This window comes from Somniosus microcephalus, unplaced genomic scaffold (assembly GCF_052327205.1).
Source record: "Somniosus microcephalus isolate GS21.2 unplaced genomic scaffold, FLI_Smic_1.0 unresolved_chr7, whole genome shotgun sequence".
Classification (NCBI taxonomy): domain Eukaryota; kingdom Metazoa; phylum Chordata; class Chondrichthyes; order Squaliformes; family Somniosidae; genus Somniosus; species Somniosus microcephalus.
The window spans coordinates 16,462,147-16,479,320 of record NW_028225185.1 but is presented as its reverse complement, the minus strand read 5'-3'; the positions used below and the strand labels follow the sequence as shown (position 1 = coordinate 16,479,320).

At 49.7% G+C, this 17,174-nt stretch overlaps 1 protein-coding gene across 1 annotated transcript in view; it reads right to left on the bottom strand.

The window, feature by feature from the left end:
* The window catches only part of dcst1 (DC-STAMP domain containing 1), a 92,881-nt gene extending 76,258 nt beyond the window's left edge, over positions 1 to 16,623 (bottom strand). Inside the window, exons 1-3 of the mRNA XM_085978728.1 lie at positions 16,428 to 16,623; positions 10,130 to 10,255; positions 2,455 to 2,529 (exon numbers count right to left, since the gene is read on the bottom strand). Of these exons, the coding sequence (XP_085834854.1) occupies positions 2,455 to 2,529; positions 10,130 to 10,255; positions 16,428 to 16,488 (262 nt within the window). The 5' untranslated portion in view covers positions 16,489 to 16,623. The remainder of the gene's footprint in view (positions 1 to 2,454; positions 2,530 to 10,129; positions 10,256 to 16,427) is intronic.
* Between the last annotated feature and the right edge of the window lie 551 nt (positions 16,624 to 17,174).

Sequence of the window (17,174 nt, the reverse complement as noted above, 5' to 3'; positions counted from 1 at the left end):
TTTGAGAACTTCAATTCAGGTATAAACATCAGGAAAACATTTTTTTTTAGAAATAGGAGCAGGAGGAGGCCATTCAGCCCTTCGAGCCTGCTCCGCCATTCAATGAGATCATGGCTGATCTTCTGCCTCGACTGAAAAGCTGTCTCAGTAAAAGTGACCATGAAACTGTCGGGTTGTCGTAAAATCCCAACTGGTTCACTACTGTTCCTCTAGGGAAGGAAATCTGCCGTCTTTACCCGGCCTGACCTATAGGTGAACCTGCCTCTACACTGTCCCATCAAACACTCCCAGGGCAGGTACAGCACGGGTTAGATACAGAGTAAAGCTGCCTCTACACTGTCCCATCAAACACTCCCGGGGCAGGTACAGCACGGGTTAGATACAGAGTAAAGCTCCCTCTACACTGTCCCATCAAACACTCCCAGGGCAGGTACAGCACGGGTTAGATACAGAGTAAAGCTCCCTCTACACTGTCCCATCAAACACTCCCGGGGCAGGTACAGCACGGGTTAGATACAGTGTAAAGCTCCCTCTACACTGTCCCATCAAACACTCCCAGGGCAGGTACAGCACGGGTTAGATACAGAGTAAAGCTGCCTCTACACTGTCCCATCAAACACTCCCAGGGCAGGTACAGCACGGGTTAGATACAGAGTAAAGCTGCCTCTACACTGTCCCATCAAACACTCCCAGGGCAGGTACAGCACGGGTTAGATACAGTGTAAAGCTCCCTCTACACTGTCCCATCAAACACTCCCAGGGCAGGTACAGCACGGGTTAGATACAGAGTAAAGCTGCCTCTACACTGTCCCATCAAACACTCCCAGGGCAGGTACAGCACGGGTTAGATACAGAGTAAAGCTCCCTCTACACTGTCCCATCAAACACTCCCAGGGCAGGTACAGCACGGGTTAGATACAGAGTAAAGCTCCCTCTACACTGTCCCATCAAACATTCCCAGGGCAGGTACAGCACGGGTTAGATACAGAGTAAAGCTCCCTCTACACTGTCCCATCAAACATTCCCAGGGCAGGTACAGCACGGGTTAGATACAGAGTAAAGCTCCCTCTACACTGACCCATCAAACACTCCCAGGGCAGGTACAGCACGGGTTAGATACAGAGTAAAGCTCCCTCTACACTGTCCCATCAAACACTCCCAGGGCAGGTACAGCACGGGTTAGATACAGAGTAAAGCTCCCTCTACACTGTCCCATCAAACACTCCCAGGGCAGGTACAGCACGGGTTAGATACAGAGTAAAGCTCCCTCTGCACTGTCCCGTCAAACACTCCCAGGGCAGGTACAGCACGGGTTAGATACAGAGGAAAGCTCCCTCTACACTGTCCCATCAAACACTCCCAGGGCAGGTACAGCACGGCTTAGATACAGAGTAAAGCTCCCTCTACACTGTCCCGTCAAACACTCCCAGGGCAGGTACAGCACGGGTTAGATACAGAGTAAAGCTCCCCCTACACTGTCCCATCAAACACTCCCAGGGCAGGTACAGCACGGGTTAGATACACAGTAAAGCTCCCTCTACACTGTCCCCATCAAACACTCCCAGGGCACGTACAGCACGGGTTAGATACAGAGTAAAGCTCCCTCTACACTGTCCCCATCAAACACTCCCAGGGCAGGTACAGCACGGGTTAGATACAGAGTAAAGCTCCCTCGACACTGTCCCATCAAACACTCCCAGGGCAGGTACAGCACGGGTTAGATACAGAGTAAAGCTCCCTCTACATTGTCCCATCAAACACTCCCAGGGCAGGTACAGCACAGGTTAGATACAGAGTAAAGCTCCCTCTACACTGTCCCCATCAAACACTCCCAGGGCAGGTACAGCACGGGTTAGATACAGAGTAAAGCTCCCTCTACACTGTCCCCATCAAACACTCCCAGGGCAGGTACAGCACGGGTTAGATACAGAGTAAAGCTCCCTCTACACTGTCCCCATCAAACACTCCCAGGGCAGGTACAGCACGGGTTAGATACAGAGTAAAGCTCCCTATACACTGTCCCATCAAACACTCCTAGGGCAGGTACAGCACGGGTTAGATACAGAGTAAAGCTCCCTCGAAACTGTCCCATCAAACACTCCCAGGGCAGGTACAGCACGGGTGAGATACAGAGTAAAGCTCCCTCTGCACTGTCCCATCAAACACTCCCAGGGCAGGTACAGCACGGGTTAGATACAGAGTAAAGCTCCCTATACACTGTCCCATCAAACACTCCCAGGGCAGGTACAGCACGGGTTAGATACAGAGTAAAGCTCCCTCTACACTGTCCCATCAAACACTCCCAGGGCAGGTACAGCACGGGTTAGATACAGAGTAAAGCTCCCTCTACACTGTCCTATCAAACACTCCCAGGGCAGGTACAGCACGGGTTAGATACTGGGCTACAGTGATTTCCAGGGCAAGTTTGGTGTGGTGTGGGTGTTTGTTACTCACTGGATAATGCATAGAGAATATAGAGCTTCTGGTCCTCATAAAGGTCCAATCGATCCACCATAAGGAAGTAAAATACTGAAAAAGATATTTGAAAGTTGTCTATTAGTCGATGATCCTCAGTGGGTAGCACGCGCGCCTCTGAGTCAGGAGGCCGTGGGTTCCAGTCCCACTCCAGAGACTCGAGCCCATAATCCAGGCCGACACTCCCAGTGCCAGTACTGAGGGAGCGCCGCACTGTCGGAGGGGCGTACTGAGGGAGCGCCGCACTGTCGGAGGGGCAGTACTGAGGGAGCGCCGCACTGTCGGAGGGGCAGTACTGAGGGAGCTCCGCAGTGTCGGAGGGGCAGTACTGAGGGATTGCCACACTGTCGGAGGGGTAGTACTGAGGGAGCGCTGCATTGTCGGAGGTGCCGTCTTTCGGATCAGACACTAAACCGAGGCCCCGTCTGCTCTCTCTAGCGGATGTAAAAGATCCCACGGCCACTATTGGAAGAAGAGCAGGGGGAGTTCTCCCCGGTGTCCTAGGCCCAATATTTATCCCTCAATCAACATCACTAAAAACAGATGATCCGGTCATTTTCACATTGCTGTTTGTGGGAGCTTGCTGTGCGCAAATTGACTGCCGCGTTTCCTGCATTACAACCGTGACTATACTTGAAGAAGTACTTCATTGGCTGTAAAGCGCTTTGGGACGTCCTGAGGTTGTGAAAGGCGCAATATAAATGCAAGTCTTTGATTTTTTCCTGATGTTCATTGCCTGGGTTGAGCGACACGCAGTTTGCCAATTTCCTTCTTGCTAGTCAGTCGATGAATAGACAAGATGCTGACAAATTTGGGGGAGGGTCTTGAGAAGCTCACTCCATAGTGCCGCCTACTGGCCGGAGGCTGCACTTCCATCGTGACAGGGAACTGTTTACATACAAGATTACAAAAGGCTACAGTTCAGAGGGACCTGGGGGTCCTTGTGCATGAAACACAAAAAGTTAGTATGCAGGTACAGCAAGTAATCAAAAAGGCAAATGGAATGTTGGCCTTTATTTCAAAGGGGTTGGAGTATAAAAGTAGGGAAGTCCTGCTACAACTGTACAGGGTATTGGTGAGACCGCACCTGGAGTACTGCGTACAGTTGTGGTCTCCTTATTTAAGGAAGGATATACTTGCATTGGAGGCAGTTCAGAGACGATTCACGAGGTTGATTCCGGAGATGAGGAGATTGACTTATGAAGAAAGGTTGAGCAGGTTGGGCCTATACTCATTGGAGTTTAGAAGAATGAGAGGTGATCGTATTGAAACATATAAGATACTGAGGGGGCTCGACAAGGTACAGGAAACTCTTGATTTACCGGCACCTAACTAACCGGAAACCTCTGTTAACCGGCAAAATTCAGGAGTAGGTTCAGGTAATTTTTACCATATTAGTGGCCGTTCCTGGATCTGTGGCTGTGTAACCGGGGTTCCTGCACCTGTTGCCAAGCAACAGGGACGCCTGGATCTTGTGGTCGGGGTTCCTGCAGCTGTTGCTAAGCAACAGGGACGCCTGGATCTTGTGGCCGGGGTTTCTGCACCTGTTGCTAAGCAACAGGGACGCCTGGATCCTGTGGCCGGGGTTCCTGCACCTGTTGCTAAGCAACAGGGAAGCCTGGATTTGTTGCTGTGTACGGGGCTCTCGTACCTTTTACTATACCTCTCTGTAATCCGGACTTTTTGATAAATTGGCACCACGCCGGTCCCGTCAGTGCCGGATAAAAAAGAGTTTCCTGTAGATGCAGAGGATGTTTCCCCTCGTGGGGAAATCTAGAACTCGGGGGCACAGTCTCAGAATAAAGGGTCGCCCTTTTAGAACTGAAATGAGGAGGAATTCCTTCTCCCAGAGGGTCGTAAATCTGTGGAATTCTCTGCCCCAGAGAGCCGCGGAGGCTGGGTCATTAAATACATTTAAGGTGGAGATAGACAGATTTTTGCAAGATAAGGGAGTGAAGGGTTATGGGGAGCGGGCGGGGAAGTGGCTTTGAGCCCGAGATCAGCCATGATCTTATTGAATGGTGGAGCAGGCGCGAGGGGCCGAGTGGCCTATTCCTGCTCCTATTTCTTATGTTTTTATGTTCTAAGAGTTTGATCAAAAGATTGGTGCAGAAGTGTGACCAAAAATTGTGACCACAGGAAGTGCGTGCATGCTCAAGAATATTATTATTAATATAGTTGATCTCCTGTGGCAGCGCACACGGGAACTAAACAAGAGGTGTAGTAGTCAGGTGAAGCAGTGCTAGAAGAGAGGGTATAATTCAACAAAGAATTGCATGCGTAATTCAATCCCCATTTTGAAGTCTTACATTCTGTGCTGATTTTTAACACAATGCTTTGACTTTTTAATTGTTAAATAGCAAACCTAATGGCAATTTGGGAAGTGGAGTTAGTTGGAGATACGGGAGTTTGTCTGCAATGCCGGGCAGTGGGCACCACAGTGAGATGCTATGGCGCCACCTCTGGTAGGATGGTGTAATAACAGTGTGACATATTTACAGAGGCATTTTCCATTCTAAAATGTTGACATGGTTATTTAGAATGAGAAAGTTGAGAGGAAGTGTGTGCACAGACATAAGGGGGAAAAAATTCAGTTGTTTGCGCCTCCCGTTAGTGCCTTAAGAGGGCACTAATGGGGCGCAAAGCAGCTCGCGCCCGGGCGCGGCGATGTTTGCGCCGCTCGTGAAATTAACTAGACATTTTGCGGTGGCGCTAAACACTACCACCACGATCTCCTGCGCTGGCAGATCGTGATGTCAGTCGAGTGCGCAACGCCCCGGTAGCACCCCGGACCGGATATTGAGTGGCGCCCCCTGCCTTATCGCCTGCCGCTAGCAACGACAGGTTGAGGGGAGCGTTTTGCAGTCGGGAAGGGACTAGGGGAGCGCTATTTAAAGGCGACCGCTTCCTGCCTTTTTTGTCGGTGACATTTTTGCACCACGCATTCTGAGAGAGAGAGAGAGACTTCTGGAGAGATTCAACGCTGTGTGAAGGAGTTTTGGGTACTGAGCAGCACTTTGCAGGTTCATTTTGATTTGCCCTTCCTTGCTTCGCCAGTGCTCTGAGGTAGCGCCTCGCTCCTCGGCCTTTGCGCCTTAAGGCAGGTGTGAAGCGCCTGATTTAGCGCTCCAATCACCTCCAGGGGCGATAGAAGCCAAGTTTGCTGTCGAAGGCGATAATTAGCGCCAGGTGCTAAATTTTGCGCACGGCCAATAATGGCGCCCCAAACAGGGCGATACCGAATTTTTCCCCCAAGGCGTTTAATACAGCGTGGAACAGATGCAAACTTAATTCTGTACTGGTGGATGTCCCATGGCAAGCCACATGGCGAGTCAGAAAGAAAGAAAGACTTACATTTCTATCGCGCATATCACGACCACCAGACGTCCCAAAACGCTTTACAGCCAATGAAGTATTGGTGTTTTTAAGTCTGGTCAATGTTGTAAAGTAGGGAAATGCAGCAGCCAATTTGCACACAGCAAGCTCCCACTAACAGCAATGTGATCAATGACCAGATCATTTGTTTTTAGTGATGTTGGTTGAGGGATAAATATTGGTCCAAGGACACTGCGGAGAACTCCCCCCTGCTCTTCTTCCAATAGTGGCCGTGGGATCTTTTACATCCACCTGAGAGGGCAGACGGGGCCTCGGTTTAACGTCTCATCTGAAAGACGGCCCCTCCAACAGTGCGGCGCTCCCTCAGTACCGCCCCTCCGACAGTGCGGTGCTCCCTCAGTACCGCCCCTCCGACAGTGCGGCGCTCCCTCAGTACTGCCCCTCCGACAGTGCGGCGCTCCCTCAGTACCGCCCCTCCGACAGTGCGGCACTCCCTCAGTACTGCCCCTCCGACAGTGCGACGCTCCCTCAGTACTGCCCCTCCGACAGTGCGGCACTCCCTCAGTACTGCCCCTCCGACAGTGCGGCGCTCCCTCAGTACTGCCCCTCCGACAGTGCGGCGCTCCCTCAGTACTGCCCCTCCGACAGTGCGGCGCTCCCTCAGTACTGCTCCTCCGACAGTGCGGCGCTCCCTCAGTACCGCCCCTCCGACAGTGCGGCGCTCCCTCAGTACTGCCGCTCCGACAGTGCGGCGCTCCCTCAGTACTGCCCCTCCGACAGTGCGGCGCTCCCTCAGTACTGGCACTGGGAGTGTCGGCCTGGATTATGGGCTCGTGTCCCTGATGATGATCTTAAATTTAGTTCCCAACCGGTGGAAATAGTTGTCTCCATTTACCTGATCAAAATTTTGAATTCATAAAAATGTCATTTCATTGCATGATTGAAACTGTCCCAGATATTTGAGCCACTTTTAAAACTGATGTAACATTAAGGTTTCTATCATCGCTAAAAAAAGAAATTGGGCCAGGGATATATTTACATAGAATTACATCGAGTGAACGGCACAGAAACAGGCCATTGGGCCCATCTGCTCCGTGCCGGTGTTCATGCTCCACACCAGCCTCCTCCTGCCCCTCTTCATCTCACCCCATCACCATAACCTTCTATTCCTTTCTCCCTCATGTGTTTATCCAGCTTCCCCTTAAATGTATCTACGCTCTTCACCTCGACCACTCCCTGTGGTAGCGAGTTCCACATTCTCACCACTCTCTGGGTAAAGAAGTTTCTCCTGAATTCCCCATTGGATTTATTAGTGACTCTCTTATATTGACGGCCCCTAGTTCTGGCCTCCCCCACAAGTGGAAACATCTTCTCTACGTCGACCCTATCGAACCCTTTCATAATCTTAAAGACCTCGATCAGGTCACCCCTCAGCCTTCTCTTTTCTAGAGAAAAGAGCCCCAGCCTGTTCAGTCTTTCCCGATCGTTAGAACCTCTCAGTTCGGGTATCCTCCTTGTAAATCTTTTTTGCACCTTCCCCAGTGCCTCTGTACCCCCTTTTGTAATATTGAAACGGGGTCTGTGCACCGTGCTCCAAGTGTGGTCTAACCAAGGTTCGATACAAGTTTAACACAACTTCCCTGCTCTTCAATTCAATCCCTCTAGATATAAGCCCCAGACCTGTCACTTTAATTCTCCGCTGCACCAGCACTCTGACCTCTCCGTCCTCCGCCTCTTACATTGTTCCAACAAAGCTCAACGTAAGCTCGCGGAACAGCACCTCATCTTTCGATTAGGCACTTCTGGACTCAACATCGAGTTCAACAATTTCAGATCATAACCTCGGCCCCTATTTTTTTTCTCCCATTTTTTTTCTCTCTCCCACATGGCAGCTGTCGATCATTCTGCCATCGCCATTTACACCTCATCTAGAGCCAGCTTTTGTTTCTCAACTTGTCCCATTACCATCTCCTTTTGCCTCGCACCATCACCCCTTTTGTCCCTTAATCTCTCCCGCCTTCCGCCTTATCACAGACCTTCCCTTTTGTACTTTCCTCCCCTCCCCCCTTTCCCCGACCCCGCACTTGCTTAAAAACCTGTTCCATCTCCAACTTTTTTCCAGTTCTGACTAAAGGTCGTCGACCTGAAACATTGGCCCAGAAATTCGGGTCGGGGGCTTCCCGCGGGTGCAAGCCCCCGACCTGCACTTACCTAGCGCGCCGGCCGTTGAGCTGTGGGCCCGCGTGGGATTCCGATCCTGGGCCTCCTCCAACTGCCGGCGCGCAGTGCTTGTGTATCCCAGGGGCGCAGTTAGTTCGAAGCGTCCCCTGGGATCACGTGGGCCATGGAAAGCCAATCGGAGCAGGGAATCTCTATTCATAAAATTGACAGGAAGGGCTGTCAAATCTATGAATACAATTCAGCCCCAAAACATAACTAAAACGTCAAATAAATTTTTTAAAAATCACATTTTTAAAATAACTATAAATTACATAAAATAACTATTTTAAACAATAATTTAAATTTTTGAAAAAATTAATTACAGTTTCTAACAGGGCTAAAAATAAACTTACCTTTCTTAAAAGTATTTAAAAATAATAAACCTGTGGAAAAAATGTTTTAATTTAACTTAATTCACCACTTACCTTGTTAAAAGCAGGCCTTGCGACTGCTTTTTACAAGTGTAGCTCTTGGAGACTTACCCTCCCGGAGAAACCTGCAAAAACACCGGAAGTTCCAGGCGTACGCGCTGCCTCCCCGGCGCACGCGTTCGACCTGTGAACCCCTTCCTTTAAGGGAACAGAAGTTCCGGTTTCCCGCGCATGCACGAAACCGGCACTTTCGTTGGGCCTACGCGTGAGTACCCGGCGCGGAGTCACCCGTGGGGACCCGAATTTCTGGCCCATAACGTTGGTTAACTCTGTTTCTCTCTCCACAAATGCTGCCTGGCCTGCTGAGTGTCCCCAGCATCTTCTGTTTTTTATCCCAGCTCATTCGGTTTGTATTACCGACGGCCTTGTTTAACCACTCCTGATCTGGAGCTGGACCGGGAGCAATGAAGTAAACGGCCTCTATCCAGCTGGAAGGTAAAGAGGCTCACCGGTGAAATTGAGGCCCCGGGCGGCCTCACTTACAATCGCCAGGCCAGGCACAGGCCGCCAAACGGGCGTCCCGACACCGCTCGCCGGATTCGGCAGAGTAAGGCTGATCGAAGCTACTGCCAGGAAGGTAAGTCCCGATTCTGGACTCCCCCCACCAGAGGAAATAGTTTCTCTCTCTCGTGACCCGATCAACTCCTTTAATCATCTTCAACACCTCGATTGGATCACCCCTTAATCTTCTAAACTCGAGGGAATACGAGCCCAGTCTGTGCAACCTGTCCTCGGAATTTAACCCTTTCAGCCCCCGGGTATCATTCTGGTGAATCTGCGCCGCTCCCCCTCCGAGGACAAGATCTCCTTCCTGAGGGGCGGGGCCCAGAACTGAACCCAGTTACTCCAGGCGGGGTCTGACCAAGGCTTTATATAACAATGAGCGAGAACACTGCCGTTGGTGCGCCTATCCTGCCAGTGGATTTGCAGGATCCTGCGGTGGCAGCGTTGAAGCTCTGACCACGCTCGATGGACGGGTCACATTGTCCGCATGCCCGATACGAGACTCCCAAAACAAGCGCTCTACTCAGAGCTCCGGCACTGCAAGAGAGCCCCAGGTGGGCAGAGGAAACGCTTCAAGGACACCCTCAAAGCCTCCTTGGAAAAAGTGTAACATCCCCACCGACACCTGGGGAATCCCTGGCCCAAGACCGCCCAAAGTGGAGGAGAAGCATCCCGGAAGGCGCCGAACACCTCGAGTCTCTTCGCCGGGAGCAAGCGGAAGCCAAGCGCAAACAGCGGAAGGAGCGCACGTCAACCCAAGCACCCCACCCACCCGCCCCTTCAACCACCGTCTGCCCCACCTGTGACAGAGACTGTAGGTCCCGCATTGGACTCATCAGTCACCTGAGAACTCATTTTTAATGTGGAAGCAAGTCATCCTCGGTTCCGAGGGACTGCCTAAGAAGGAGGAGATAACAATACATCCAACCCTCTTGAGATAAAGACCGACATTCCATCGTGTCCTGTCAACACCAGGCGAAGGAAGTCAATATCGATCCGATTGCGTTGACGCGGGAACGTTGAGCGCTTCTGTCAAATTACCACCCAGCTTAGATTGGCGCCAGTTCTCAAACATTTAGCCAACAGTTTCAACAGCGGAGACAGAGAGAAAGACAGGAAGAAAAGGCACAGGACTTTTCACCCGTTGCGTCAATGTCACCTACCAAGCCCAACCATCGCGCCAATCCCAAAGCCCAGGAAGAACTTGGAAATCCGGAATTCCGTGGCTTCGCTCCAGAGGAAACGTATAACGATCGCAGGGCAGAAATGGCTAAAGACCATTTTAATAGCTGGAGAGAAAACAAGACGGCATTATTCAAGGGTCAAGTAAAGCTCCCTCTACACTGTCCCATCAAACACTCCCCGGGCAGGTACAGCACGGGTTAGATACAGAGTAAAGCTCCCTCTGCACTGTCCCATCAAACACTCCCAGGGCAGGTACAGCACGGGTTAGATACAGAGTAAAGCTCCCTCTACACTGTCCCATCAAACACTCCCAGGGCAGGTACAGCACGGGTTAGATACAGATTAAAGCTCCCTCTACACTGTCCCATCAAACACTCCCAGGGCAGGTACAGCATGGTTTAGATACAGAGTAAAGCTCCCTCTACACTGTCCCATCAAACACTCCCAGAGCAGGTACAGCACGGGTTAGATACAGATTAAAGCTCCCTCTACATTGTCCCATCAAACACTCCCAGGGCAGGTACAGCATGGTTTAGATACAGAGTAAAGCTCCCTCTACACTGTCCCATCAAACACTCCCAGGGCAGGTACAGCACGGGTTAGATACAGAGTAAAGCTCCCTCTACACTGTCCCATCAAACACTCCCAGGGCAGGTACAGCACGGGTTAGATACACAGTAAAGCTCCCTCTACACTGTCCCCATCAAACACTCCCGGGGCAGGTACAGCACGGGTTAGATACAGAGTAAAGCTCCCTCTACACTGTCCCGTCAAACACTCCCAGGGCAGGTAAAGCACGGGTTAGATACAGAGTAAAGCTCCCTCTACACTGTCCCATCAAACACTCCCAGGGCAGGTACAGCACGGGTTAGATACAGAGTAAAGCTCCCTCTACACTGTCCCATCAAACACTCCCAGGGCAGGTACAGCACGGGTTAGATACAGAGTAAAGCTCCCTCTACACTGTCCCATCAAACACTCCCAGGGCAGGTACAGCACGGGTTAGATACACAGTAAAGCTCCCTCTACACTGTCCCCATCAAACAATCCCAGGGCAGGTACAGCACGGGTTAGATACAGAGTAAAGCTCCCTCTACACTGTCCCATCAAACACTCCCCGGGCAGGTACAGCACGGGTTAGATACAGAGTAAAGCTCCCTCTACACTGTCCCCATCAAACACTCCCAGGGCAGGTACAGCACGGGTTAGATACAGAGTAAAGCTCCCTCTACACTGTCCCATCAAACACTCCCCGGGCAGGTACAGCACGGGTTAGATACAGAGTAAAGCTCCCTCTACACTGTCCCCATCAAACACTCCCAGGGCAGGTACAGCACGGGTTAGATACAGAGTAAAGCTCCCTCTACACTGTCCCATCAAACACTCCCCGGGCAGGTACAGCACGGGTTAGATACAGAGTAAAGCTCCCTCTACACTGTCCCCATCAAACACTCCCAGGTCAGGTACAGCATGGGTTAGATACAGAGTAAAGCTCTCTCTACACTGTCCCATCAAACACTCCCAGATCAACTGAGGAATGTCCAATGAATTCCGGCGTTACCAGCAATCTGAGAATATATTTGTTAAAACGCGAAGCCTGAAAATGCCGCCAGATGCGGGGAGTAATTTTAAGGCTGTATTTCTGTCCCACACACGTTCACGTTCCAGCAGGGTCATTGGACTGGGATGAAGAGAAAGAATTCTGTTACGCTTTGCTGCTTACTGGCACAGGGGACGTTGAAGTGAAGGCTGGAGTCACCATTGCCAACACGTCTGTGCACAGGCCTGGGGTTCAGAGCTAGGACTTTCCCAGGCCTTCCACGGGTTTGGTACCACACCGACAGCACACGGTGTATGGAACATATGAAAATAAGAATCAGGAGCAGGAGTCGGCCACACGGCCCCTCGAGCCTGCTCCTCCATTCAATCAGATCGTGGCTGATCTTCGACCTCATCTCCACTTTCCTGCACTATCTCCATATCCCTTGGAATCCCTTAATATTCAAAAATCTCTCGATCTCCGCCTTGAATATACTGAACGACTGAGCCTCCACAGCCCTCTGGGGCAGAGAATTCCAAAGATTCACCGCCCTCTGAGTGAAGAAATTCCTCCTCATCTCAGCCCTAAATGGCCGACCCCTTATCCTGAGACTGTGACCCCTGGTTCTAGACTCTCCAGCCAGGTGGAAACAACCTCTCAGCATCTACCCGGTCAATCCCCCTCAGAATTTTATACGTTTCAGTGAGATCACCTCTCATTCTTCTAAACTCTGGAGAATACAGGCCTAGTCTACTCAATCTCTCCTCATAGGACAATCCCCCCATCCCAGGAACCAGTCTGGTGAACCTTCGTTGCACTCCCTCTATGGCAAGTATATCCTTCCTTAGGTAAGGAGACCAAAACTGTGCACAATACTCCAGGTGTGGTCTCACCAGGGCCCTATATAATTGCAGTAAGACTTCTTTACTCTTATACTCAAATCCTCTTGTAACAAAGGCCCACATACCATTTGGTTTCCTAATTGCTTGCTGTACCTGCATGTTAACTTTCAGTGATTCGTGTACAAGGACACCCAGGTCCCTCTGAACACCAACATTTCCCAATCTCACACCATTTAAAAAATACTCTGCTTTTCAATATTTCCTGCCAAAGTGGATAACTTCACATTTCTCCACATCACATTCAATTTGCCATGTTCTTACCCACTCACTTAGCCTGTTTATATCCCCTTAAACCTCCTTGCATCCTCCTCACAACTTACTTTCCCACCTAGCTTTATTTTGTCAGCAAACCTGGATACATTGCACTTGGTCCCCTCATCTAAGTCATTAATATAGATTGTAAATAGCCGAGGCCCAAGCACTGATCTTTGCTGTACCCCTCTAGTTACAGCCTGCCAACCCGAAAATGACCTGTTTATTCCTACTCTCTGTTTTCTGTCCGTTAACGAAATCTTCAATCCATGCTAGTATGTTACCCCCAGTCCCATGAGCCCTAATTTTGTAGGGAATTACAGGCCAGTGAGCCTAACATCAGTGGTAGGGAAATTATTGGAAAAAATTCTGAGGGACAGAATTAGTCTCCACTTGGAGAGGCAAGGGTTAATCAGGGATAGTCAGCATGGCTTTGTCAAGGGAAAATCATGTCTGACTAATTTGATTGAATTTTTTGAGGGGGTGACTAGGTGTGTGGATGAGGGTAGTGCAGTGGATGTGGTATACATGGATTTCAGTAAGGCTTTCGATAAAGTCCCGCATAGAAGACTGGTCAAGAAGGTAAGAGCCCATGGGATCCAGGGTGCCTTGGCACATTGGATCCAAAACTGGCTTACTGGCAGAAGGCAGAGGGTGATGGTCGAAGGTTGTTTTTGTGACTGGAAGCCTGTGTCCAGTGGGGTACCGCAGGGATCGGTGCTGGGTCCCTTGCTGTTTGTGGTCCACATTAATGATTTGGATGTGAATGTAAAAGGTATGATCAGTAAGTTCGCAGATGACACGAAAATTGGTGGGGTGGTAAATAGCGAGGAGGGTAGCCTCAGTCTGCAGGACGATATAGATGGGTTGGTCAGATGGGCGGAACAGTGGCAAATGGAATTTAACCCTGAAAAGTGTGAGGTGATGCATTTTGGAGGACTAACAAGGCAAGGGAATACACAATGAATGGTAGGACCCTAGGAAAGACAGAGGATCAGAGGGACCTTGGTGTGCATGTACATAGATCCCTGAAGGCGGCAGAACAGGTGGATAAGGTGGTTAAAAAGGCATATGGGATAATTGCCTTCATTAGCCGAGGCATAGAATATAAGAGCAGGGAGGTTATGATGGAGCTGTACAAAACGCTAGTTAGGCCACAGCTGGAATACTGTGTGCAGTTCTGGTCGCCACACTATAGGAAGGATGTGATTGCTTTGGAGAGGGTGCAGAGGAGATTCACCAGGATGTTACCTGGGCTGGAGCGCTTCAGCTATGAAGAGAGACTGGACAGGCTGGGATTGTTTACCTTGGAGCAGAGAAGGCTGAGGGGGGACCTGATTGAGGTGTACAAAATTATGAGGGGCATAGATAGGGTAGATAGAAAGGAACTTTTTCCCTTAGTAGAGGGGTCAATAACCAGGGGGCATAGTTTCAGGGTAAGGGGCAGGAGGTTTAGAGGGGATTTGAGGAAGAACCTGTTCACCCAGAGGGTGGTTGGAATCTGGAACTCACTGCCTGAAAGGGTGGTAGAGGCAGGAACCCTCACAACATTCAAGAAGCATTTAGATGAGCACTTGAAATGCCATAGCATACAAGGCTACGGACCAAATGCTGGAAAATGGGATTAGATTAGACCGGGCTCGATGGCCGGCGCGGACACGATGGGCCGAAGGGCCTCTTTCCGTGCTGTATAACTCTATGACTCTATGACTCTATGATTACATCCACTGGTTCCCCCTTAGCTACCCTGCTAGTTACAACTTCAAAAAACTCTAAAACTCTAACAGATTTGTCAAACATGATTTCCCTTTCATAACTCCGTGTTGACTCTGCCCAATCCTATTATTATTTTCTAAGTGCCCTGTTACCGCATCCCTAATAATAGATTCTAGCATTTTCCCTACTACTGATGTCAGGCTAACTGGTCTGTAGTTCCCCATTTTCTCTCTCCCTCCTTTCTTGAATAGCGGTGTTGCATTTGCTACCTTCCAATCCACCGGGAGCAATCTAGAATCTAGGGAATTCTGGAAGATCAAAACCAATGCATCCACTATCTCTGCAGCCGCCTCGCTTAGACCCTAGGATGTAGGCCTTCGGGATTTGTTAGCTTTTAGTCCCATTAGTTTCTTCAGTACTATTTCTTTACTAATATGAATTTCTTTAAGTTCCTCATTCTCATTAGACTTCCCCACTATTTCTGGAATATTTTTTTGCATCTTCTACAGTGAAAAAAGATTGAAAATAGTTGTTTGATGTCTCTGCCATTTCCTTATTCCCCATTATAATTTCTCCTGTCTCTGCCTGTAAGGGACCCACATTTACTTTCGCTAATCTTTTCCTTTTTACATACTTATAGAAGCTTTTACAGTCTGTTTTAATGCTCTCGCAAGTTTACTCTCATTCTATTTTCTCTTTCTTTGTCAATTTCTTGGTCCTCCTTTGCTGATTTCTAAAATCCTCCCAATCCTCAGGCTTACTACTCTTTTTGGCAACATTATAAGCCTCTTCCTTTAATCTAATACTATCCTTAACTTCTCTTGTTCGCCACGGTGGGACCATTTTTCCCCGTGGGATTTTTATTCCTTAAGGGAATGTATATTCGTTGTGAATTATGAATTATTTCTTTAAATGTTTGCCATTGCTTATCTACCATCATAGCTTTTAATCTCGTTTCCCAACCTATCTTAGGCAACTCGCCTCTCATACCTACGTCGTGTGCTTTGTTCAGATTTAAGACCCTAGTTTCAGACTTAACGAAATCACTCTCAAACTCAATATAAAATTCTATTATATTATGATCACTGCTCCCCAGAGGCTCCTTTACTACAAAGTCATTAATTAACCCTGTCTCACTGCACAATACTAGATCTAAAATAGCCTGTTCCCTAGTTATTTCCTCGACATACTGATCTAGAAAACTAACTTGAATGCATTCCACAAACCCGTCCTCCGCACTATTACTGCAAATTTGGTTTGCCTAGTCGATATGAAAATTAAAGTCCCCCATGATGATTGGATTACCCTTGTTACATGCACCTCTAATTTCCTGATTTATACTCTGCCCTACATTACAGCTACTGTTTGGGAGCCTATAAACAACTCCCACCAATGTTTTCTGCCCCTTGTTGTTTCTTAGCTCCACCCAAACCGATTCTACTTCTTGATTTTCGGAGCTAAGATCCTTTCTCTCTACTGTCTTTATCCCATCCTTTATTATCGGGGCTACCCCAACCCCGCTCTCCTTTTCCATTCTGCCTATCTCTTCTAAAAATCAAGTAGCCTTGGAATATTTGGTTCCCAACCTTGGTCACTCTGCAACCACGACTCCGTAACGGCTATTAAATCAAACCCATTCATTTCTGTCTGTGCTGTTGATTCATCTGTTACCGCGCATGGTAAACAACACAAGCTGGGCCATAGAATGACCCAACACATCTCCACGTTGGTCCAGGGCAAAACTCAAGCACTTTACTCTCGACATGTCGAAAGGTATGTCGAAAACGCACTGTCGCTTTGAAGGATACAATAGTCCTTTGAAGGACTGTGCATATGGAACCGAAACAATGCTTAATACCAACGTACTTGAATGCGGTAGCTTTCCATATTGCTTTCGATATCCTTTCCCTTCTACACCTGCCGCCATCACTCCATTCTTCTTTTCTTTCTCTCTTCTCTCTCTCCTTCTCTCTCTGCTCCCTCTCCTCTCTCCACTCCCCCTCCTCTCCTCTCTGCTCCCTCTCCTCTCCTCTCTGCTCCCTCTCCTCTCCTCTCTGCTCCCTCGCCTCTCTCCGCTCCCCGTCCTCTCTCTGCTCCCTCTCCTCTCTCCGCTCCCTCTCCTGTCCTCTCTGCTCCCTCTCCTCTCTCTGCTCCCTCTCCTCTCTCTGCTCCCCCTCTTCTCTCTGCTCCCTCTCCTGTCCTCTCTGCTCCCTCTCCTCTCTCCGTTCTCCGTCCTCTCTCCACTCCCTCTCCTCTCTCCGCTCCCCCTCTTCTCTCTGCTCCCTCTCCTCTCCTCTCCGCTCCCTCTCCTCTCCTCTCTGCTCCCTCTCCTCTCCTCTCTGCTCCCTCTCCTCTCTCTGCTCCCCCTCTTCTCTCTGCTCCCTCTCCTCTCCTCTCTGCTCCCTCTCCTCTCCTCTCTGCTCCCTCGCCTCTCTCCGCTCTCCGTCCTCTCTCTGCTCCCTCGCCTCTCTCCGCTCTCCGTCCTCTCTCTGCTCCCTCTCCTCTCCTCTCTGCTCCCTTGCCTCTCTCCGCTCTCCGTCCTCTCTCTGCTCCCTCTCCTCTCCTCTCCGCTCCCTCTCCTCTCCTCTCCACTCCCTCTCCTCTCCTCTCTGC